The sequence below is a fragment of the Carassius carassius genome, chromosome 30 (assembly GCF_963082965.1).
Source record: "Carassius carassius chromosome 30, fCarCar2.1, whole genome shotgun sequence".
In the NCBI taxonomy this organism is placed as follows: domain Eukaryota; kingdom Metazoa; phylum Chordata; class Actinopteri; order Cypriniformes; family Cyprinidae; genus Carassius; species Carassius carassius.
Window position 1 is genome coordinate 4,811,761 of NC_081784.1, and position 24,628 is coordinate 4,836,388.

At 36.7% G+C, this 24,628-nt stretch overlaps 1 protein-coding gene and 1 pseudogene across 8 annotated transcripts in view; one reads left to right on the forward strand and one right to left on the reverse strand.

Moving 5' to 3' along the window:
- Nucleotides 1–17,113, forward strand: part of LOC132110446 (leucine-rich repeat flightless-interacting protein 2-like) — a 29,482-nt gene extending 12,369 nt beyond the window's left edge. Inside the window, exons 8-28 of one of the 8 annotated variants that reach the window (XM_059517056.1) lie at nt 608–652; nt 1,388–1,450; nt 1,577–1,660; nt 1,911–1,958; nt 2,074–2,121; nt 2,214–2,270; nt 3,348–3,413; nt 3,554–3,667; nt 4,444–4,488; nt 5,368–5,502; nt 5,826–5,897; nt 9,169–9,339; nt 9,563–9,655; nt 9,979–10,071; nt 11,980–12,081; nt 12,581–12,713; nt 13,781–13,830; nt 13,910–14,030; nt 14,109–14,188; nt 14,682–14,786; nt 16,078–17,113. In XM_059517056.1, coding sequence (XP_059373039.1) covers nt 608–652; nt 1,388–1,450; nt 1,577–1,660; nt 1,911–1,958; nt 2,074–2,121; nt 2,214–2,270; nt 3,348–3,413; nt 3,554–3,667; nt 4,444–4,488; nt 5,368–5,502; nt 5,826–5,897; nt 9,169–9,339; nt 9,563–9,655; nt 9,979–10,071; nt 11,980–12,081; nt 12,581–12,713; nt 13,781–13,830; nt 13,910–14,030; nt 14,109–14,188; nt 14,682–14,786; nt 16,078–16,188 — 1,836 coding nt within the window. In that variant the 3' untranslated portion in view covers nt 16,189–17,113. The remainder of the gene's footprint in view (nt 1–607; nt 653–1,387; nt 1,451–1,576; nt 1,661–1,910; nt 1,959–2,073; nt 2,122–2,213; nt 2,271–3,347; nt 3,414–3,553; nt 3,668–4,443; nt 4,489–5,367; nt 5,503–5,825; nt 5,898–9,168; nt 9,340–9,562; nt 9,656–9,978; nt 10,072–11,979; nt 12,082–12,580; nt 12,714–13,780; nt 13,831–13,909; nt 14,031–14,108; nt 14,189–14,681; nt 14,787–16,077) is intronic. The other 7 variants (XM_059517057.1, XM_059517058.1, XM_059517059.1 and 4 more) reach the window with 7 other exon arrangements.
- Nucleotides 17,114–18,009: 896 nt separating this feature from the next.
- On the reverse strand, nt 18,010–24,411 carry LOC132110448 (DNA mismatch repair protein Mlh1-like; annotated as a pseudogene).
- Nucleotides 24,412–24,628: the final 217 nt, after the last annotated feature.

Sequence of the window (24,628 nt, forward strand, 5' to 3'; positions counted from 1 at the left end):
GTGTGTGTGTGTGTGTGTGTGTGTGTGCGTGTGCGTGTGCGCATGCGTGTGCGCGTGCGTGTGCGCGTGTATTTTGCCAACATTGTTTTCTCTCCTGTGACTGTCATGACACTCTAAATTAGACTCCTGTATTATACTAACATTGTTTGCTCTATTTGATTGGCTAGAAAGCTTGTCTCAGTAACACCTACCTTAGCTTTTATAGTGTTGAAATGATCTAATTTTAAAGCTGATTGATAAAGATAAACAGGATTACCATGGTCATGGAAAACTTAGAAATGAGCATTTGTTTATTTATTTACTTATTCCCTCCATATTATGAAATTCAAACCTGGAAAAGGCAATTATTTTCATGAAGGTTACTTCAAGGTTGATGTGCATGAACATTACAGGCAGACTTTGTGCAATTGATGACTAGCACGATTGAATGGTTTTCTATAAATGAAGCATAATCAGACTGACGCAGTGAGTGAGCACTAATACAAAAAGGTTTTTGGTGTGATCTGATGTAACATTTCTTATTAGTGCACATGTCATGTCTGCGGCATGGATTACTTCATAATATATATCCAGCATAGATTTTGATGGTGTGCTGTTTTCTCTGCAGTCCGGCGTCTCCGGTAGTTCCTCTTTGAAGAACTCCCACTCCACTGTATGTATCTATGACAGTTTACGTTTATTGTCCATTGATAGTCAGTATTTCTGCATTTAAGTATTTTATATCGTTCCAGTTTGACATTTTATAAGGGCAGACGTTCAGATTTGGGATCTTTGTTTTTTGATGTGGCTTTTTAAATCAGAGGTTTTTGTTTTCATTTTATGTTACAGAGTGAAGCACTTCACTTTGTTCCTTTACACATGGGCAGTGCATGATCGAGTGATTTTTTTTTTTTTAGTGTCTCAGAGTAACTCTGTTCTCAATTAATGCTGCCCTAGGAATGCTATAATTTTGGGTCACTTATAACATGCATTTGGGAATGAAAAAACTTCCCAAACTTTTAATGAGAAGTGCCTATAAACAGGTTCTTGTCAACAAAAGAGAAGCGGTAGGGAATTCTCTGCAGTTTTCCATCAAAATAAATTCAGTGTGGATTAATGTTTGAAAATGAAGAAAATAGGACTGCCATAAATATTATTATTGCAATTTTAAATTGGTAAAATATATAAAAAATTATTATTATTTGAAATATTTCAATAGTAATATTTTTTATATTTAGTCTTTTGTAATAATACTAAAAATAAATTAATTATTAATGTATTATTAATAATAGTAGTAGTCATTATTATTATTAATATTATATATATTATTAATATTATATATATATATATATATAATTATTATCATTAGTAAGAGAAAGCTTTTTGCATTTTTGCTCTTCTCTTCCAGAGCTCTGTATATAATGATCTTCACAAAAAACCTGTTGGAAGTAGCTCCAAAAAGGACCTTCTGGTCAGTACTGATCGATGCATCATGAATGTGTTCTTCCTGGTTTAGAGCACGATATTTCAGATTTATGACTATGATTCATATTAGACATCTGTGTTAATTTCCCATTGCTTTACACCATTTCCTTAGACTGGATTGTATCATGACCAAAGAAACTACAGCAGCTTAAAGAACTCCAAACCTTCTTCCTCTGCTGTCTCTTATACACCACGGGTTTGTCTTCTTCCTTTCTGCGTGTTTAATACTCTCACACTGCAAAATGTTTGGAGGAAAAGTCTTTACATCCTTCTAGAAAGTTCCTTCCTAATTACAATAAATGATGCATGGAGTTCGTATTTCTTGTCTCGTCAGGGTTTTTAATTCCGTACTGGTTGTACCTTTAGTTTTAAATGATAGCCTGGCATCATCTGCTTGGTTTAGTAGAGATATTTGACAGCTGTTGCTTATGGTTTGACCTTCACAGGTTTCATCCAGCAGCAGTTCTACAGGTCTGACGCGCAGCTATAGTGTGGTCAGTCTGTTTTTCAGCACATCTGCCATGGGATTGGATTTGATTAAACCCCACTCTGTTGTATAAGACTCTTTGTCATCTGTTCATTTAAAAATTGTGAGATCTGTGTTCTCAGGCCTCCATTTGTGATGATGGTCTGTATGGTTCATATAGTTCCCGAGCTGTAAGTGATGCCATAGTATATAAACTGAAATAATAATCATATCATAATGTTGGAGCAGTGTTAGCTCAGTGGTTAGTGTTATTCCCCCGCAGCCCTCTGAATGCAGCTGGTATTCCTCTGGTGCCAGTTCCACCCGCAGCAGCCCTCTGGTGAGCGTTTGCATGTGTCCAGAGTTGAGAGAGCTGATCATGCATGTGTTCATTCTGAAACGTCAGTGTGTACTTGTATATCATACACTCTGTCAAATAATTTCACCTTTTTAAAGTAGATGTTTGCATTAGTCTAACTCCAGGTATTGAGACTTAGTGTGTAACTCATTCTGCATTATTTGTGTTACAAACATGAATTATATAAAATTCTGTAGCATGTTAAGGAGAGGTGTGTTTGAACTAAGTGATTAAACTTACTGTTAATGGAAGAAAAAAAAGCCTTCATATTCCTTCAGTGAAGAAAGAACTGAGCTACACTCTACTGTTCAAAAGTCTGTGGTTGGCAAAATGTTTTTGTAAGGATTCTTTTATGCCTGCCAAGGCAAACTAGTAATACTGTGAAATATTACAATTTAAAATAACTGTTTTAGTTTAATATTTATTAGAATTATGTTATGCAATATCATTCTAATAAAAAGGTGAGCTGCTTAAACTTTTTGTGGAAATAATAATTTTTGAAATTCTTTGAATAGAAAGTAAAAACTTGTTTTACTAAAATGTATGTCTTGCTGAATAAAATTATTAATTTCTTAGAAGAAATCTTAAAAGACCCTAGGCTTTTGAATGGTGTATGTATAGAGACCAAAATGTCATAGAAACATGTAGGTGGGCATCTTTTTTTTTTATTTATTTTAAATTTTTTTGGATTTGTGCCTTCAACATCTGGTTCAAATAATAAAGCCAACATGGTTGATGTAGTATGTGCAGAAATGTATTAAAACACATAATTCGTTAAATTCAGTGCATGATCTGAAAGTATAAAAAAATGTGAAGCATTGGTGGTGTTTTGATGGTTTGTTCTCTGAAGGTGGGGCAGGAATGCCTCCAGTGTCTTTATTTCGCATGTGGTGAATTTGTCTTAACATCTTAAATCGCGTTGAAATTGTTCGATGTCTTGTCACCTTGTGACTTCCTTTGAAATCGTTGCATGTTCTGTTATGTTTTGTTATGACAAATGGGTTTTGGTTCCTGTGCAATGTGCATTTCTTCTTTTGAATCCTCTTTTAAACCTTTCAGTCATCCTCTGATGATGATTCTGGCAGCACTGTGTCCAAAAGTCGACGTGGGAGAAGGGATAGTGTGGTGAGGCAGAATAGAAACTGTGACTGCATATCTATTGTTTAGAGAAGACAACCACATATTCTATTTTCTATTAAAATAGTAATATATCATAAAAACTTTCCCACTTCAGCTTTCTCATGTTCTTGTCTGTCTGTGTGTAGTTGTCTGATTTCTCTGATATCTCTGAGACGGCTGCTGATTATTTCAGCCGCTCTAATCGCAGGGGTAGCATTGTCTCTGATCTTGATGATCTGAGCATCCCAGACCTGGACAGTGTAAGTCAAGACATGCATGAAGTATTAACTGGTGTGACACGTTCACTAAAGAGCACCAACTTGAAGGGAAGGGATAGTTCAGTTATTAAAGTTGATTTACTGTGCATGGCTTGATACTGTGTAAAAATGGCAGTAAAGTTGACTCTACTGCACTTTGTTTAATGACTGCATTTAGGAAGGTATACATATATTAATCCTGTATAAATGCACTAACTGTTGCTTGTGATTCTCTGTTGGCTGGTCAACATTTGGTTTTAAAATAGTTAGTTTTGGTCCCGCTAACTGGAGCACTGACACTGATAGTTTCTGGTTAAATTGTTATGAGTGAGTTATGTGGCATGATATGCGCCTAAATCATGCTACAGCAAGTAACATCTCACAATTGTTTTTTAAGATGAAGGCTAAACCCAGTTAAAGGGTTAGTTCACCCAAAAATGAAAATTAGGCTGCTTTTTCCTCACCCCCGAGGCATTGTAGGTGTATATGACTTTGTTCTTTCAGACAAATCCATTCGGAGTTATATAAAAAAATGTCTTTGATATTTCAAGTTTTATCATTGCATTGTCAGCGTGAGTTGCATTGCTTCAGTCCAAATGAAGTGAAATAAAAAGCACTCTTACATTAAAAAAAATAAAATAAATGTCACACACGGCTTTGGGGGGTGAGTAAAGGCCTTCTGTAGTGACTCTGTGTGATTTTTATTTTTGGATGAACTAACCCTTTAATAACCTTTCAACTTAAACCAATGAGACTTAAGGTGTTTTCTTCTTTTTCAGCTCGATGAGAAATGTGACAAGCAGTTTATAGACCCCTTCAGCCGGGTAAGAGAAAGAGAGGTCATTTTCCACTTCCCTGTGTTGTGATATTTGATACATAATTAAGAACCAAGTTAATGTTTCTCTTCTCATTAGGGGGAAATTAGCCTGTATCTGGATAATTTTTTTCAGTCAGTGTTTAAGTAAGATTTCCAGATGTCTAGAGCAGGTTTTAAGTGATTTATGTTGTTGTTGTTATCATCATTAAATACACTACTATTTAAAAAGTTTGGGGACAGTAGGGATACATTAAATATAAGGATACGTTCTGGAAAGAAACATTAAATGAATCAAAATTGTCATTAAGGTTGCAAAATATTATATTCCAAATAAATGTTGTTTTCTGAACTTACTATTGATCAAAGAATCAACAAAAAATATTAAACAGCACAGCTTTTTTTTACATTGATAATAATTAGAAATGTTTCTAGATTAGCACATTAGAATGATTTCTAAAGGATCATGTGACACTGAATAATAGAGTAATGGCTGTTGAAAATGCAGCTTTGCATCACAGAAATAAATTAAATGTTAAAAATGAATCTTATTATTATTGTTATTTTAATTTGTAATAATATCATAATATTACTGTTTATACTATATTTTTGATTAGATAAATACAGTATTCTTTCAAAAACTTAGAAATCTTACTGACCCAAGTATCAATCATTAAATCTCTTGGTGATGTACAGTGGCCCCAACAGTATTTGGATACTGGAGACACATTTGGTAATAATAAAACATCTAACAAGTTTCATAAGCAAATTTGCTACATTTTCTCAAGAACCTATTTTTTGCGAATATAATTAACCAACCTGTTATAAGGATGTCGAATCATTTTTGGAGTCATTGTTTATGGGTGTTTTGTGCTCTCATTTCCTCCAGCCATCCTCTCGATGTACTACCCCGGCGCTCTCCGTAGCTGCCCTGGCAACTCTGGGGGGTAGCAGTTCTAGAAGGGGAAGTGGAGATGCTGGAAGCATCATTATGGATGCAGAAGCTTCTATCAGCGAGTTAAAGGTAATTGTGTTGTTTATTTGCCTTGCACAAACTGCAATATAGATTTCTCAGGTATTTCTTGAAACAAGATGAATATACATGCCTTTGAACATATTTTGGCTAAGCATAGAGCATCATACGTTCCTACTGAATGCATCTGGTCTCAGGGAATCCACTTGTGTTCATTTCACAGTTTTATTTGTGTTAATGCTTTGGTTTCTTTCCTCTTTATGTTTTTAATGCCTTCGGGTAGCTCTCTCCCTCTTTGTGTTTGTATGAATGTACAATCAGAGGTCACCGCTCTGACCTTCAGTGAATCATGATTCATACCTCCATCTCAACAGGACATCTATGATCTAAAGGATCAGATTCAGGATGTAGAGGGCCGATACATGCAGGGTCTTAAAGAGTTGAAGGTAGAGGGTCCTAAGCTCAACGCATGCCTTCCCCCATTCTGCACTAACACACCAGGCTCTTAACACTTAGTCTGAAAGCATGAGCCTTGCATGAGTCTTTTGCTTTGTACATTAGCTCTTTACAGTCACGTTTAGCCCACATTCATATTCCTGAAGACCTAATTGCTCCAAAGACCCAAAATCACATGGAAGGCTTCTGCTTTACTCCCAACTGCTGTTAAAGGATTAGTTCACTTCCAGAATAAAATTTTCCTGATGATCTACTCACCCCTATGTCATCCAAGATGTTAATGTCTTTCTGTCTTCAGTCACAAAGAAATTAAGGTTTTGGAGGAAAACATTCCAGGATTTTTCTCAATATAATGGACATAAGTGGTGGCCAATGGGTTGAAGGTCCAAATTGCAGTTTCATTGCAGCTTCAAAGGGCTTATCTATCAAAACCATGTCTTTTTCTAAAAAAAAAAAAAAATGTATATACAGTACTTTTTAACCACAAATGCATGTCTGCAAATTTGTGCATTATAAAATCATGTTGGAAAGGTCAAGTGTGGTTAGCTCTTTATCTGTGTACTCCGGTTCAGAAAGGTAGGGTAGAGTGAAAAACTCATCTCATTTTCTCCTCCAACTTCAAAATCATCCAACATCGTTGTTTTACCTTTTTTTGTTAAGGGCATTTGACTTTCTTTGCACGTTCGCTTTGTAAACACTGGATAGGTACTATACTGACTATGTCACACACTAGCCGTATTTCCACTGTCGGGCCAGTGCGAGCCAGGGCTTAAAGCGGCCCGTACGGGGCTAATAGCCTCGGGCCAGTAGCACCGAGGCCAGAATAGCGCAGGGTTTCCACAGTCAGGGCCTGAAGCTCTGCTGTGCGTCACTAAAACACGCCCTTTACACGCCTCTCATGAACAACGTCATGCAACCCCATCATTTCACCAACAAAGAGAAGTTATCAGAAAACGAAGAAGAAATAAATCACTAGAACATGCGCGATCACACAGGAACATGTTAAAAGCGGCCGTTTGTTTGCATGCTTTGTTAAATATTCAAATTCAAAAGCATCAATGTTTTAACTATAGAATATAGTTAATATATATAAACACATAAATACACTTATTTCTATTTTATTTATTTTTAACTCTTATGAAAATAGCCTGCTTATTCAGTCAAGCCTGTTTCTGTTTATTTGTAGCCACAGCCTATCCGTCACATTTAGAATGAATGATAATATCTCTATTTTTATAAAAGCTCCCGAACAAAAACATTATTATATTTTTTATGATAGGCAACGTGAGCTAAACTCTCGAGACGAGGCTTGTGACAGATAACATAAGTTACTAAATAATTACACGATTGTGATAGAGAATAAGAAGCTGACGTCTGATTTCTTCAAGTGGTCATATTTACATAGTCTTTTACATCGCTTAAAATATTTCTGCCTTGTTTAGGTGATTATAATCCACATCGGATCAAGTTATTTCAAACACTCGCTGCTGACTGAAAGTGAGTTTTGAGCTCAACTGATTTAAAAAACTGTTTAATGCTAGTGTTAAAGCTGTTAAGCTTTCTGAAATGATCCGCATTATTATTATATTTTGATGATATATGCTACGTGGAGCTAAACTCTCGAGACAAGACTTATGACAGATAAAATATGTTAAATAAATACACAATTGTGATAGAGAATAAGAAGCTGACGTCTGATCTCTCCTGGTTGCATTTACCATGTTTACTATGGTAACGTTATTAATGTTTAGCGTGCAAAATCATTTACATCGCTTATAAAGATTTCTGTTTGTTTAATGATTATAATCTACATCGGATCAAGTTATTTCAAACACTCGCTGCTGAGTAAGTGTGATTTTTGAACTCAACTGATTTTAAAAAGTCTTTAATGCAAAAGTTATATAGCTTTTATCTTTCTGTAATGATCTGCAGCGCTGAGCTCTCCAGACGCGGAGAAACTCCTCCTTTGTTCATAACGCCTCCTCTAGCCCCAGCTGGCCCGCTTTGGCCCAAGGTTTTCTTCGGGCCAAAAAACCCTGGCCGTTGGCCCCGAGGAGGCCCCGGCGAGGCACGATCAAGCCCCGGAAGTGACAGTGGAAACACGAATGGCCCTGGCACGCACTAGGACGCCCGGTTTAAGCTTGCCAGTGGAAACCCAGCTATTGAAGTCCATTATATAGAGTAAAATCCTGGAATGTTTTCCTCAAAAACCTACATTTCTGTGTGACTGAAGAAAGAAAGACATGAATATCTTGGATGAAATAGGGGTTGAGAATATTATCAGAAAATTTCTATTCTGGAAGTGAACTAATATTTTAATGAAGATGGTCAAGGATGCAGACTACATACATTTAATCAGCTGTACGTGGGTAAAGAATTTCAGTGTTTGTCCAGTTCACATTTGGAAGTTGGGGACTCTGTTTTGAATATCCCGATATCAGTGAGACTCTGTGAAGGACCTGTACATGGACAGACAAGGGTAATGTGACATAGACATGGATGTACCTTCTTATATTTGATGTCATATATTGTTCAGTGTTAAAGTCAACATGAAATGCTGTGAACAACCTATTTAAGGACATTATCTTTTGAGAATTGATTGGATTGGATTGTTAAAAAGTTGGCATTACAAATTCAGTACTACTGTCAAAAGTTGGGGATTTGTAACATTTCTGAAGGATCATGTGACACTGAAGACTGGATTTATGGCTGCTGAAAACTCAGCTTTGCCATCACAGGAATAAATTACATTTTAAAATAGAAAACAATTATTTTATTTCTGTATTTTATTTTATTTTTCTGTATCTTTGATCAACTGAATGCAGTCTTGATGAGCATTATAGCATAAACAAATCTTTAACGACCCTAAACCTTTGAACAGTAGTTTACCTGGATGGGATAAGTGATTGGAGGGAAAGGAGCTGATAAGGCAAATTAATTTCAGAGGCGGAGCAAGTTATAATCTTTTTAGGACGAGCTACTAAGAAATGTGCACAGTAAGATTAGGAACATGCATTTAGTAAGTAAATGGGACCATTTTGATTTCATGTTGACTTAAAATGTTCTATATGGCTTTATTTATAATGTTTTGTGTTATACATTCACTTTTTAAATGTTTGCCTGTACATCGCATCTAATCTTCAGTGCAGTGGTCAGGGTGTTCTTTGTTTATTGGGCTGGCATTTCATTTTGTAGTGGTTTTGTAGCATGTCAAGTTATTCAAGTACTTTTGTGTGAAGAATTGTTCCTCCCTTTGATCAGGATTCTCTGTCGGAAGTGGAGGAGAAGTACAAGAAAGCCATGGTATCCAACGCCCAGCTGGACAACGAAAAGGCAAACCTCATTTACCAAGTGGACACACTCAAAGACGTCGTTGAGGAGATGGAAGAACAAATGTCAGAGCTGCACAGGGAAACAGGGGAGAAATCAAAGGTGCTTATAATAAATTATTATTTTCTAGAAAACTGTTTTGATTAGTCTGACAAAAATAAATTGTATGGTCCAGATGTCTTTTTGCCACTATGCACAGACCCAGCAGATCGTGAATGCCATGTATTGTCAGCAGTTTATTTCTGATGTATTCATTAGATGTTAGAGGCTTATTCAGAAGCTTTGGCCGATTGTGATGTGAGTGTATTTTTCTTTTGATTGACAGGAGTTAGAGCGGCAGAAGCACACATGTTCAGTCCTACAGCACAAACTAGAGGAGATGAAGGAGGGAATTCGTCAGCGAGATGAACTTATCGAGGTAGAACCCAGAACTGAAATGGTTTATCGACCACAAATTCATTTAAGACTTTAGAAACATTTGCATTAGACTCAATGTTTTAAAAGCTTTTGCAGAATAATCAAGTTACGGATGATTTGAAGTCTTTGAGTGAAAGTGTGCTTTATGTTCCTCGTGGTTGAAATGGGAAGGTTCTGAGTCTTTTTATCATTTACTTTCCCCCATCGATATCCTCCTATTTCCTCTAGTTTTCTTTCTTCCTATGTTCTGTCTCATCGCTTCTTTGTGTCTATTTTGAATCTGTCCTTTTTCCCCTTTTCTGCTTTATTAAATGCATACCCAAGGAGAACAAGACAATTCAGCAAAAGCTAGATAACCTCACGAGAGAGGCATTTGACCTGCAGGAAACTGTTAACTGGAAGGACAAAAAGATTGCGGTAGGACGGTTTAGGAGATGCTGCTTGGATTGACAGCGAAAAACTGATCAAATTAACTTTTTATTTATATCTTAGCCATCTATTTAACTTTAGTTTTGCCAGGCAGCCTTATTCATATATATATATATATATATTTAAAGGATTGATGTGTGGCTAATGCATGTAAAAAAAAATTACATCTGGATCTTGTTCATAAAAACTAATTTATTAAAATATATTTGCATCCATTTTTGTTTGAATGGATTTATGCACAATGTATGAAAAAAGTTGTGAGTCCACAGTGCTGCCCTCTGCTGGTATCCCATGAGCCTCAGCTATGTACACCAGAAGTGCTGGGTACCACACAATAGTTTTCAAAATTGAAGATACATAGTGCATGAAAATATATTTCATCCAGGAAATTGATAATTTTACTTTCGGTGTACTCACTTCTGCATGAACCACCATGAATTGCTCAAAAAAATTGAAAGAAATGAACTATACAGAGCTATATAACCTTCACTTCCTGCACTGTTCATCTGTCAGCATGGACTGTTTTCATCCTGCCATCTATCACTAAAGCTAAGGCTGGGCAATATATTAAATATTTGTGATGGTTTATAATATATACATGTGTGGTCACAAACCAGTCTTAAGTCGCTACGGTGTACATGTAGCAATAGCCAAAAAACATTGTATGGGTCAAAATTATAGATTTTTCTTTTATGCCAAAAATCATTAGGATATTAAATAATGATCATGTTCCATGAAGATATTTTGTAGATTTCTTACTTTTAATATATCAAAACGTAATGTTTGATTAGTAATATGCATGGCTAATTCACTTGGACAACTTCAAAGGCTATTTTCTCAGTATTTAGATTTTCAGATTCCAGATTTTCAAATTGTTGTATCTTGGCCAAATATTGTCCGATCCTAATAAACCATACATCAGCTTTCAGATGATGTATAAATCTCAATTAAAAAAAATTGACACTTAAGACTGGTTTTGTGGTCCAGGGTCTCACACACACACACACACACATATTTGTGTGTGTGTGTGTGTGTGTGTGTGTGTATACAGTACAGACCAAAAGTTTGGACACACCTTCTCATTCGAAGAGTTTTCTTTATTTTCATGACTATGAAAATTGTAGATTCACACTGAAGGCATCAAAACTATGAATTAACACATATGGAATTATATACATAACAGAAAAGTGTGAAACAACTGAAAATATGTCATATTCTAGGTTCTTCAAAGTAGCAACCTTTTGCTTTGATTACTGCTTTGCACACTCTTGGCATTCTCTTGATGAGCTTCAAGAGGTAGTCACCTGAAATGGTCTTCCAACAGTCTTGAAGGAGTTCCCCGAGAGATGCTTAGCACTTGTTGGCCTTCAGCTCATCCCTAAACCATCTGGATTGGGTTCAGGTCCGGTGACTGTGGAGGCCAGGTCATCTGGCGCAGCACCCCATCACTCTCCTTCTTGGTCAAATAGCCCTTGATGCCTTCAGTGTGACTCTACAATTTTCATAGTCATGAAAATAAAGAAAACTCTTTGAAAGAGAAGGTGTGTCCAAACTTTTGGTCTGTACTGTATGTATGTATGTATATATATATGTATGTATGTATGTGTGTGTGTGTGTGTGTGTGTGTGTGTGTGTGTGTGTGTGTGTGTGTGTGTATGTTATGTGTGTATGTATGTGTGTATGTATGTGTGTGTGTGTGTGTGTGTGTGTGTGTGTGTGTGTGTGTATATATATGTATGTATGTAATTATTATTATTATTACCGGTACTTTTTATTTTTTTTAAACCTATATTGCCCAGCACAAAATGCAGGCCGTGTTCATTGTATGTTTTCTGCTGTCTCTTTGTCTACTTTGCTCTTTACTCCTCTCTCTTTTCCTGCCTTTCGTGTGGCCAGGCGTTAGAGAGACAGAAAGAATACTTTGATTCCATTAGGAATGAGAGAGATGAGCTCAGGGATGAGCTGGCTGACCTCAAGGGGAAAGGCCGAATGGGAGAGGTACGTCCTTCAAGTGCTCCTGCACAGGATGAAAGCTTGCCATCAGCACTGTATAACAACAAACAGAGTGTTTGAATGGAAAGTTTTTGGCTTGCTGCCGATATTTGTTTTCTCTGCATTTCACTGGCCATGTTAACACTCTGAACTTTGAGCATGACATTACAGTAGTTTTAAATAATTTGAGGGGTTTTTTTTGAGCTGATTTGTCATTGACTATTTCTTGCGTTGTCTGCCATCTTGGATCTTTTTTCCCTTATTGAGCCTGTCACAGTGCATTTTGGGATGATGTTCTCTTTAAAGGAGACATGCAGAGAGCATCTATGCCTTCTATGTCAGAATCGCAACTATGCTATTGTTTTTAGAATGTTTTCTTGAGTTGTCACTCACAATGCATGTGTCCAGAAGAGGAGTGACAACTGTACTGCAGTGTGTATATGGCCAGTGTCCATTAAAAAATACTTTTATACTTTAATTTATTGTGACCCTCCTGCTCTGGCAGAAACACGGGCTGGTCATCATACCCGAGGATATGCCCAACGGAGACGTCAGCCACGAGTCCCCTACCTCAGGCATCACTGTGGTCACACAAGAGGCAGCGCAGGTGCTGGAGTCAGCGGGAGACGGACCTCTAGGTGAGTCTCCAAATACACTGTCAGGTAGGGCTGTAGTCAACCAAAGAAATGCTTAGTCGACCAAAGTCCTGTCCTGCGCAACAATCAGTCGACTAAAAAAAAAAAAAAAAGACTCGATGTTTTGCATTTTGATTGAACATTTATTAAAACAATTGTCATAGAGTATTTATAAAACAACAACGAAAAAACACCAATAATACATACAACTATAATAATAATACAATTCTTGGAAAATTAAGTGATTTTTTTTAACTGCAAAGTGAGGAACTCACGTCTGGCCACTGACCGGATCCCTTCAGTAATTCCACCGAGAGCATGTTGACAGCGTTGTCCGTTACCAATGACACCCGCTTCTCTGGTGGAATGTGGTAAGTGTCCGCGACTTGAGTGACATTTTCTCCCGTGTGCGCTGCTTTGTTTCTAACACAACGCTATTCATTTTACAGTCTGCATCGATAAAATGGACTTTAACTGTCATGTATGCCTCCATTCTAAGCGAAGATCACAAATCAGATGCGAGACCTGCAGCCAGGGAGGATTGGAATAACGGTCTTGTCGTTTTTTTTTTTTTTTTAATGCAGCCAGACAAAAGATTTAAATTCCTTGGACATTTTGTCGACAAAAGCCAAAACAAGTAGCGTTCTAACTGAATGAATACAGCATATCTACCTATATTCCTTACTGAGCAGGAAGCAGCAGTGCAGCCAGCCACTACGGTTCCCGAGTGTTCACGTGGTGCGCTAAACTCTGGCGCTGTTATGTCTAAATTAAAGCATTTAAAGTTTGGGATAAAACATAGGCTAATTATATTTAGAATGCAGTAATATATAACTGGTAATAAAAGGAATAAATATCAAGGAGTAAATCAATGAAAATTTCTTCATTGGTGAAAAAAAAGAAAAAAAAAATATTCAACAGGTCGACCAGTATAAATGTCAGTCGACCAAGACGTCATCGACCGATTAGTCGACTAAACGACTAAAGTTGACAGCCCTACTGTCAGGCTTATATATATATATTAGGATGAAACAATGGTATAATGCTTGTTTTCTGTGCTAATACCCCAGATGTAAGACTACGAAAGCTGGCAGATGAAAAAGATGAACTTTTGTCCCAGGTATGATTGTACATGAAGTGAATCAAAATTGATCAGATTGGCATAGATAAGTTGAAGTGACATGTATGTGCTCTTTTAGATCAGAAAACTAAAGATGCAGCTGGAGGAAGAAAGACAAAAGCACTTAAAGATCGACAGTGTTTACACAGAAGGAGAGCGAATGGAGAACGGCAGTGACCTGCATTTCATCGAGATGCAGAGTATGACCTGTGAAACATGCTATGCACACACATTTACCTTCACATGTACCATGCTCTAATACTGTCTGTTTCATGTAGGGGACGCCAATAGACAGATTAGTGAATACAAATTCAAGCTTTCAAAGGCTGAACAGGAAATGGCAACGATGGAACAAAATGTGAGTTTATAATTAGAACATAATAAAGTTATTACAATAGAAAGTATAACCTACATAACAATAGTATGTAACAGTATTATAGAATGTAACATAAGTATTATTAGTATGCTATAATTTGCACAGAAAATTAAACCTATTTAGGACAAATAAAAACTTTAAGGTTGTGGCCGTTTTAAAGCAATAACATTTTCATGTCCATGTTTTTTAGTTTATAAAGAAAGAAGCCTTTTTGATCACAAAGGCTGCATTTATTTAAACTAAATACAATAAAACACAATAAAAAAATATATATAATTATAATTTTATTATTTTTTTATATATATATATATATTTTAAAAAGCAAAAAACAAATCCTGCACAGTATCTATGCAATAAATAAATATAGTGTGCAGGATTAGTTTTTTGCCTTTTAGTTAAAATACTGCCACTTTTTAAAAAAATTGTAAATAATTGTTGACGTTAACTGTTGTATTTTCTTGTACGTGTCTTTCAGGTAAATAGACTTGAAGGACAGGTGTCCAGATATAAATCTGCATCAGATAATGCAGAAAAGGTAGAAGATGAACTGAAAGTAGAGAAAAGAAAACTTCAGAGGGAGGTATGAACCCACATTGAAGAAACTTGCCGTTCAAACATCTCTAATATTGACCTATACGAGGGGTCTGCAACCTTCAACGTAAAAAGAGCCATTTTGGCCTCTTTCCCACCGAATAAAATTCATGTGGAGCAGCAACATATTTGATCCCCAAATTAAGATAACACGGCATGGGGGGGGGGGGGGGGTAGCAATCATTTCAGAATTAAGGGGGACAGAAATGTCAAATGTAGTAGTAGTAGTAGTAATAATAATAGGCCTCAATAATAATAATAATATCTCTCACTTTTACTTGACTAAGAAATCAAATACACTGCTGGAGAATAACCAATCATTTGTCTTCTATATATTTTAATAATATGTTGTATAATCAGTATAATAGTTTATGTTCTATACTTTTTTCCATTTTTATTACAGAATAAGGCAGGAAATATATTTTATAGCTTCTGTACTGTAATTATTGGCATGTCAATTAACAATGTATCCTTCATATAAAAACTTGAAAAATAGGGTTGGGCCGATAAATGCCACCGTTCATCACCGATGGCTGATAGACATCACGATGTTGAGCTGACGATCCATTTTAGTTTCACTTTCACTTTCGAGATTTGCAATCGCACTTATACATGGAGCGGCAGTACTTACCTCACATTTTATAAAATTAGATGTTTGTCAATGGTGGTGAGGAACTGCAAATCATTCACCATCGTCTTCAGTCAGGTAAGTAAGCAGGTTTATGCTTAGCTACAGCCATAGCAGGATGCCATTGTACATAGGGATTTCCTGGTGTCAAAAGATATTTCTATCATGTGAGTCTGTGTTGGACTTTCTGTATGAGAGTGTTCAGCGCTTCATGATTCTCATATTGTTTTGGATGAGAATAATGTATACAAAACGACATGACTACATTGTCTCTTTTCATTTAAATCTAGATTTATTGGCCTTTGAAAACCTCTACATGAACACACTTGTCAGAGAAAAAGTGCATGTGAAAGAGTTTAGGTTTTATTAAAAGTCGGGCGATAAAGGTGGCCGTATGCTACAGGTGGAGCCAACTCAAAGGGATGAAAGAGCCACATACGGCTCACTGACCCCTGACCTATACACATATCACACATTCAGGGTTCCCATAATCATAACCTCTGATGTCTGATCCTGGAAAAGTCATGGAAAATATGTTGATTAAAATAAAATAGTACCAAATGCCAAATCCAAGAGTAGAGAAAATCTAACTCTTCCCATATTGGCAGTCACAGAAAAGAGTCATCCTCACACATCACTTTTCCTTTTGTAGCTGCGCACAGCGTTGGACAAGATCGAAGAAATGGAAATGACCAACAACCATCTCGTAAAGCGTCTTGAGAAGATGAAAGCAAACAGAAATGCTCTTCTGACCCAGCAGTGAAGAGAGACTCTCCAACACCTAACAGTAGGACACCAAAAACAAAACTGCAGGCCCTTTACCTTCTTTCCTTGCCTCTCTCATGGTAAAATACAGATCTACACCCAACTAAGGCAACATTGTGAGGGAGGAAGCCTCTAAACCTTTTCTGAACCTGAGAATATTGTACTTCTGTTGGTTTTGTTGTCTTTAAAATCTTGGTACATCATGGTAGCCATTGAGGTTTCAATGCTTGGACTGGCTGCTTTTTCCCCCCTCCTCTTTTGTAAGTTGCACAAGTATAAAAGCGCTTTTTAAACTCTAAATCGACATGACTGCAAGGGCCCTCGACGTCCATGTAAATGCTTACAAAGCAATGTGCCTTCACAGGGAGAACAAGGGTTATATGTATTGTAACACTACACAGGAAAAGCATATATTTCTACCGGTACAAAAAACGATAATGTGTTTAATAAAGGGTACAGCGAAAGTTGAACATTTATAGAGAATTAATCATGTCTGCTATGGTTTCATTTAAGTATTTTTGTTTTGTTTTTCAAATATTTAAAATATTTCTTGGAAAATAAATGTGTAAATGAATACAGTATGAACGGGTGGGTGATTCATGAATTGTGATTATTTGCAGGGCACATTGAATTTTGTTAGGGTTTTTTTTTTTTTTTTGGAAGTGCTTTGTCACAGTGAATAGACTACATCAATTTTACACTAAATGTAATGATTTTAACTCCCAGTAAGAGACCCATGTTTCTACTGTGACATTGTGAGAAGTCCCAAATGCCACTTGATGCCTTTCACAATGCTGTTGTATTCAGGTTTGGGGTGTCTTTTTAATCGCACTAGAAACCAATTGTTTGACACTTCATGCGCACAGTGATTGTGACTAAAGCAGCTGCAAAGTATACTGTAAATAAACTACACAATTTACAAACCAACCTCTCAGTAATTATTTTTGGACTTTAAGGTGAAGTATAATTTCTGCACCACAGAATTGCAATCTGCAATAGCCCAACATAACAGCACTGGCTCAACCAATGGCCATATGCATGTAAAAGCAGCCTTTAGTGCAAAATATAATTAATTGAAATAAAAAGAACATTATGCAATGTTAAACATTTCAAACAGTAGTATGTTGTATTTACACATGACATTATCACATTGCCTGTTTATGTTCAAGGAATAGTTCACCTAAAAAGTACAATTTGCTGAAAATGTACACGTCATCAGGCCATCCAATATGTAGAAGAATTTGTTTCTTCTTGGGCACAGATTTGGAGAAATTTTGTTTTACATCACATGCTCACCAATGGATCGTCTGCAGTGAATGGGTGCTTTCAGAATGAGAGTCCAAACAGCTGATAAAACTGTTAAAAAGCCTTGATGGACTTGTTTTTTACAAACACAGCTTTTTCGACATTGATTGATGGAGTGGAGTTGTGTGGATTATTGTGATATTTTCATCAAATATTTGAACTATGCAGAACTATTGCGCAGTGAAAGAAAGTGACGTAACATTCAGCCGAGTATGGAGTATGGTGACCCATTCTCAGAATTTGTGCTCTGCATTTAACCCATCCAAAGTGCACACACACAGAGCAGTGAACACACACCCGGAGCAGTGGGCAGCCATTTATGCTGCGGCGCCCGGGGAGCAGTTGGGGGTTCGATGCTTTGCTCAAGGGCACCTCAGTCATGGTATTGAGGGTGGAGAGAGAACTGTACATGCACTCCCCCCACCCACAATTCCTGCCTGCCCGAGACTCGAACTCACAACCCTTCGATTGCGAGTCCGACTCTCTAACCATTAGGCCACGACTTCCCCAAAATATTCCTTTAATTTTTGCCATTCAGGTTGGTACTGTTAGTGGTACAAAATGACATACTTCACTTTAAATATTATTTTGAAATTATGTTCTGATTATGTTCTGTTTGATCTAGTTAGCTTTGGATAAAAGCATCTGACAAATGCATAAATGTGAAAGACAGTTCCACCAGTTGACGGTAATGAAAACTGTATTTCATATTTCAATATTTCAAAATAGTCTTTTTTATTCATTTGCCATACAGATATCTATACATTCTTGGTTTAATGTTAATTAGTCATCTTAAATAATGTGACGGGTTGTCAGTCATTTTGAGTTTGTCAGCTGACCAACAACAACAAAAAAAAACCCTGCAATTTTTGGTAGTACAGCACTGAAAGCATTACACTGAACAACAGAGTACTCAAATTCAGCATCTTTCAAAGACTTTGTAGAGTTCAGGCAGGCTGGCAATCTGCAGAACGCTGCCGTCTTCACTGAAGTGTTTTGGAGGACTGAAGAGAGAGCGGAGCGCTTTGAAAAGCACATGCTCCACCTTCCACTGCCAGCTCATCTCTGCATCCTACAAATAATTAACAGTTAATCTCTAACATAAAAATCATTTGGGTTTCAGTCAATTTTCCTATTAAATCAAAGATCACTGACATAAACCTAAAATAAACCTGAATGCATTATGTTCAGAACAGCATATTCTATTTCTCTTGCAGTTTATGCTATATATATATATATATGCACACACACACAGCCCAAAATTATTTCTGATTTTTGTGTGTAATATTTGAAGTACCTGTGGCTCTTCTCCATCCGGCTCCAGTGTTTATTGTTTCCTTATGGAATAGAAGTGACTGCATTCTATGCTGAAGTCATGAAAACATTCCTTTTCTCTATCCCAGTTCACCTGCAGTATCCATCAGTCTTTTAGTTGCATCTGGATTAGATTTTTTAACCAATGACCATTAAATACAAAACCCAATAAACTACAATTCAATAAAATGCTGACCTCAGTAGCTAAACGCAGAATGAACATGGGAAGTCCCTCCATGGCAGGAGAGTAATTATCAAGCAGCATCGGCAGACCAGTCAGGTTCCCCTCCTGTAAGGAAATGCATCAGTTTTGTAAAAGAAATAATCCACTTGAGTGATTTATTTCTTTTTTAAACATGGTTAAGGAAGTTTTAGGCATTCATTATCTAGTAGCAACAACCTTAGGTAAAATAAATACAGCCTCTTGAGCTTATTATCAATAAGTTATACTGATGTAAGTTTAGAATTTGTCACTTACTCCATCTATTTCCAGAGAAAAGTACTCTTCCAGCATTTCTGCTTTCTGCTTCAGGAAATCCACAATATACTGAGCCAGTCCTTCTTTTGGACCGTCCTCCTCTGTCCATCCACTCCTCTGAATCCAGAGCCAACATGGCCAAATCATAGAGCGGAGCTGGATTCTAAAGAAACACTACTTTAGTTTTTCATTTGTTGAATGTATGTGATATATCATATAATTAACAAGATTGTTTTTAATTAAAAAAAAAAAAAACATTGTTTTACAAATGTACGTATTACAAAAATTTAATAAATACAACAACACACCGACAATTGTAGGACCCCGAAATTACCAAAATCGTAGATCAAAATTTGATAAAACAGCTCCTGACTGTAGAAAACAGGAGAGAGAAGTAGGTTTGTTGATGCACATATTTTAAAAATCTGTAGAAAATACTTAAATCAAATCAACTTCAAAAGCATAGTCATGAATGGACTGTAATAGATGTGGTTCTAACCTGAGTTTAGTTGTATTGAGCAGGTAGAGTTTGGTCTGGTGCTGCACTAGAGTCCACTGAGGATCGACTGAACCTACAAATTAGTGATTCTGGAGCAGATCCTGTAAACCTGCGGAGAACACAGCACTCTGAGACGACACTAAATTCATTACATTAATGTTTACACTACCATTAAGAAATACATCTTTTTATTCAGCAAGGATGCATTAAAGTGACAGTAAAGACATTTTATAAAATTGCTATTCTGAATTAATTCTGTTGTTCATCAAAGCATCCTGAAAAAACTATGTACTGGAGCTTTCACAAAAATATGAAGCAGCACAACTGTTTTCAAAACTAATAATGAGAAATGTTTCTTGAGCAGCAAATCAGCATATTAGAATGATTTCTGAAGGATCATGTGATATTGATAACTAAATATACGGTAAGTAATGCTAAAATTTCAGTCTGTTCTATTTCTTGAAGTGGATATTGTTTAGCCTTTGTGAGTCTGCTGTTCAATATCTTGCTGGATCTCCTTTATGCTGGTCAGTTTAATGATGCGTCTCCTGGGTAGAGAGGTGGCCGTCAAATCCTCCTTCACCTCCTCAACGTGAGGCTTTTTCCTGAAAGACAGATAGAAGAAAACAACAGGTTGATCTTCAGCTTGGAAAGAAAGCAATGGAAGTAGAGAGGTTAATGACTGGGGCTATTTTCTCAAACAGTGTGATCATAAAAAATGGCAACCTTTCGCATAACTGAAGTGCCACACAAAAGTCATCAACAGCCTGTTTTCTGCATTTCACCTTGGTGGTGCTTCCTCAGGAGGAGGTTGACTGTCTGTCTGTTGATCCTCGGCATCACAGGGCTCAAGAACATCAAGAGCTTTGAGCAGCTCTGAGTCGTCTGGTTTGGCTGAACCTTGAGCAGCAGTGGAGGAGCTGGAGGCTTTATCTGACCTGCTCTGAGCAGCAGACGATGAGGCTGATGGCTGAAGAAATGCATCCAGCTTCTGGACTTTGCTGTCAGTGCGGAACATCTGATGGGCGTATACGCGTTTCTGGGAATCTGCTGAGGCACTACAGGCTTTCGTCTCGCTGGTGGACACCGAAAGTCCTGGAAGCAGAGTCTGTGGATCATGCAAATTAGTCAAAGGTTGGCTGGATTAGATGATGTGAAATATTGACTCCTGTTATTGAAGGTTCACCTGTGTGAATTATGTGCGTGAGGAGTTTGAGCCGAGCAGTTTACTCTCGATGTGTTTCTGAATGCTCTCGATGATGCTGTCCTCGTACAGGAAGTGCACCTCGTGCTTGGTGGGGTGGACGTTCACATCAATGTTTTGAGGAGCAATCTCTAAACTTCAGAATGAAAGCAACTGTACAGTATTAGTAAAACATTCCCAGATATCTTTTACATGAATGTAAAAAGAAGACTTCACTAGTATTCAAAAGTCAGAAACATTTTTTTTCGTAAGAAGTCTCTTATGCTCACCAGGCTGCATTTATTTGATCAAAATTACAAAAAAAATAAATAAATAATATTGTGAAATATCATTAAAATTCCAAAGAACTGCTTTAAATTGTATTGTATTATGAAATGTAATTTATTCCTGTGATGCAATGCTGAATTTTCAGCATCATTACTCCAGTCTTTAGTGTCACATGATCCTTCAGAAATCATTCTAATATGCAGATTTGCTGTTCAAGAAACATTTGTTATTATTAATGTTAAAAAGATTAATATTTTTGTGGAACCAGTGATACATCTGTTTCAGGATTCTTTGATGGAATAAAACAATAAAAAGTTTTTTTTTTTATCCTACTGACCTCAAACTTTTGAACGATGTGTATACTTCCATAAAGTGATTTACCTAAGATAAAGATAAGGATGAGTGTTTTTGGGAAGATAAGCAGTGTAGACGGTTTCAATAGCTTTCTTCAAGGCGCTAGACTCCACCAACCGATCTAGAAGACAACAGAATTATGACAGTCCTGTATTGAAATGATATCGATCAGAACAGTGATCATTCCTCATAAAGACAAATACTACTTTTCCATTGCTTTTAAAAACTGAGATAGAAGCAAACTCATACGGTTGATTAAAAAAAAAAGGATGCATTTCTTGACAGAGTAGTTTGCATTGGAGATGTAGCCCTTCATTTTAAAAGCGAGTTTCTGATCCTCACACTCGACTTCAATCAGCTCCCTGAAACACAAATATGAATGTTTGCTTTACATCCGATCAACGGATCCTTTGGTTAAAATGAGGTTAAAAATGTTCACAGTACCCAGAAATGGTCAAATAAAAGTACCTGCTAACAGCTACCCCAAACACCACACGAATATTGTCCAGCACCGAGGCGTTCTGAAGGGTCTTCACATCTGCAACCATCTCCCCTTGCTAAAATAAAGGATAATATACAAATTTAAATACACTTTAATCGTCTTACTTTAATATCATTAATATACTACTATAGACTTTATTCAAAATATATTTCATGTGTCCCTTCTAATTTTAGTTAAAGTTGTCATTGACTTCTAACAGAAATAAGTTTAAGTTTGTTTATAATTTATTTAATTTCCATTTTTGTTTATTTAAATGAGCAGAAATGTTTTAGCATTTGACCTTCTTGACGGAAAAGCTTTTCCCAGAGTTGTGAATGGCGTATCTGCATGACAAGAAACGCATACAGGTTGACATGGATAATCATTCAAGATCTCAAGGCAGAACAAAAACCTTCTGGTTCTCATGAACACACCTGCTCACAACCTCAATGATTATAGAATATTCCTCGCTGGGGCTCTTCAGGGCTTTTCGTCGAGTAGACACATTATAGACCAGATCCTCTACCTGGAATAAAAATGGATTAATTGTGGTGGAAAGCGTGGAAAATATGACTTAATTCCAGGTAAACCTACAGAAAACAACGTCCCCTGGTTTCCAGCACAGGGCTTGGGTGGAGCTTTCAGCTTCCCGTCACAGTAACTGGCCCTGTAAACAAAACCAGACCACTTCATAAAGGAAAACAATAAAACAATTCAGCATGTCTGGTGAAATACATACAAAAGTATACAATTGTATGTCAATATAAAAAATGAGAAAATTACCTGTAGGCACATTTTGCATCCGCTGTTTTTGTGTTGATTGTGACATGAGCTACATGACTTATACTGGCGAGAGCCTATAAAAGAAGAAGAAGAGAGTTGATTTAGTTCAGCTGATCAGGAAACGCACTGCGATCAGCTGAAGTGATTCGTACCTCTCCTCTGAATCCATATGTTGCGATTGATGACAAGTCCTCAAAAGACTGAAGCTTGCTGGTTGTAAAACGCTCACAGACTATTCCCATATCATCTTTCTGCAAAAAAATAAAAGCACATCATGCTCCAAATAAGTAATTTGTCATTTAACAATGTCTATCAATATGTGCAGGGTAAAGATAAGTGATTTACCCTGATTCCAGTGCCGTTGTCCTGAATGAGGATGAGCTTCAGTCCACCTTCTTTCACTGTTATCTGGATATTTGTGGCCTTTGCATCCAAACTGAGGATTTAAAACAAATATTAGTGTCTCATATTGTGTCATATGCAGTTTTTGACATAGCCTCATTTCACATAACAGGAGTCCTTTGTGTTCCTTATTCATATGAACAAATTTGCTTTAACAATGAACAGCTGGTGCCCAGGTTTATGATTAATATAGACATTTTTTAAACATCACAAACTTTTTTTCGTTTTTTTCTGCTACTGTAGATTTTAGTATTACTGTCATTATTAGTATTGTGTTGTTTTAGTATAATTTTAATATTTTAGTACTATTTATATACTGCTGTAGAATTTATTTAACAAAAAAATTATAATTACCTTTTATTTTTTATTTTTTCAATTAGTTTTCATTAATTTATTAATTGTGCTACTTTTGAAATGTATATTTTATGTATATTTTTTGTACGTTTAGTTCTTCGAGTTGTGGCCAATATAAGATATTTCTAATTTTCGTAGGAAGTATACATTTCATTTCTGCTGTATTTCATTTAATGAAACTAATTTAATAGTTTTAGTTCAAGTTGGCAATTGCAACAATAAAGGCTAAATAAAGAACTTTTGCATTAAACAAACGTGTTTATTAGTGATATGTAAAGTCGTGCCAGATAATAATGTATAATAAAGTGACATGACACCAATCGTTAGTAATCGATAAGCTTTATTAGTTACTATATTAGTTTTAGTCAGTACTTGTTTGTTTATTAATGATGAACCTCTCCGACACCGGTTATTAGGCATTATTTAATAAAACCTCATCAGACAGAAGTTATGATAGTGTCACCAGTTCTCCATCATCTCTTTGATGGCATTGGCGGGCCGCTGGATGATCTCTCCGGCCGCGATGCGGTTCACGACAGTCTCGTCGAGTCTGCGGATGACTCCTGCCATGATCAAGTCTCACTCATTCACTAAATGATAAATAAACACAAACGCGTTAACATGAACTGGCACTTATTTACAACATCAAATAAAAGCAGAGTCAAACACACGTGAATGTTTGTTTACGTCTCACTCGCGAAGCGCGGAGCTTCTGGCGCAAATGGCGAGCGCCCGCCTCCCGAGTGCTGTGATTGGGTGGTGGAAGAACTGCATCCTCCAACGTCACTCCTGGAGTGCTGTGCTGTAGACCCAAGTTGTGTCAGTCAGAGCAGGGTCAAGATGAACCTGAAGATTGAAATGATACTACTAAACAGTTGTAACAAGTCCACGTTCTAATGTGCATAACTATGAATATACATGAATATATGTGTATAAGGGTGTGTTTTTAATTTGTCTTTAATGTGTGATAGGCAGGCGCGGATTTATGGGTGGGCCT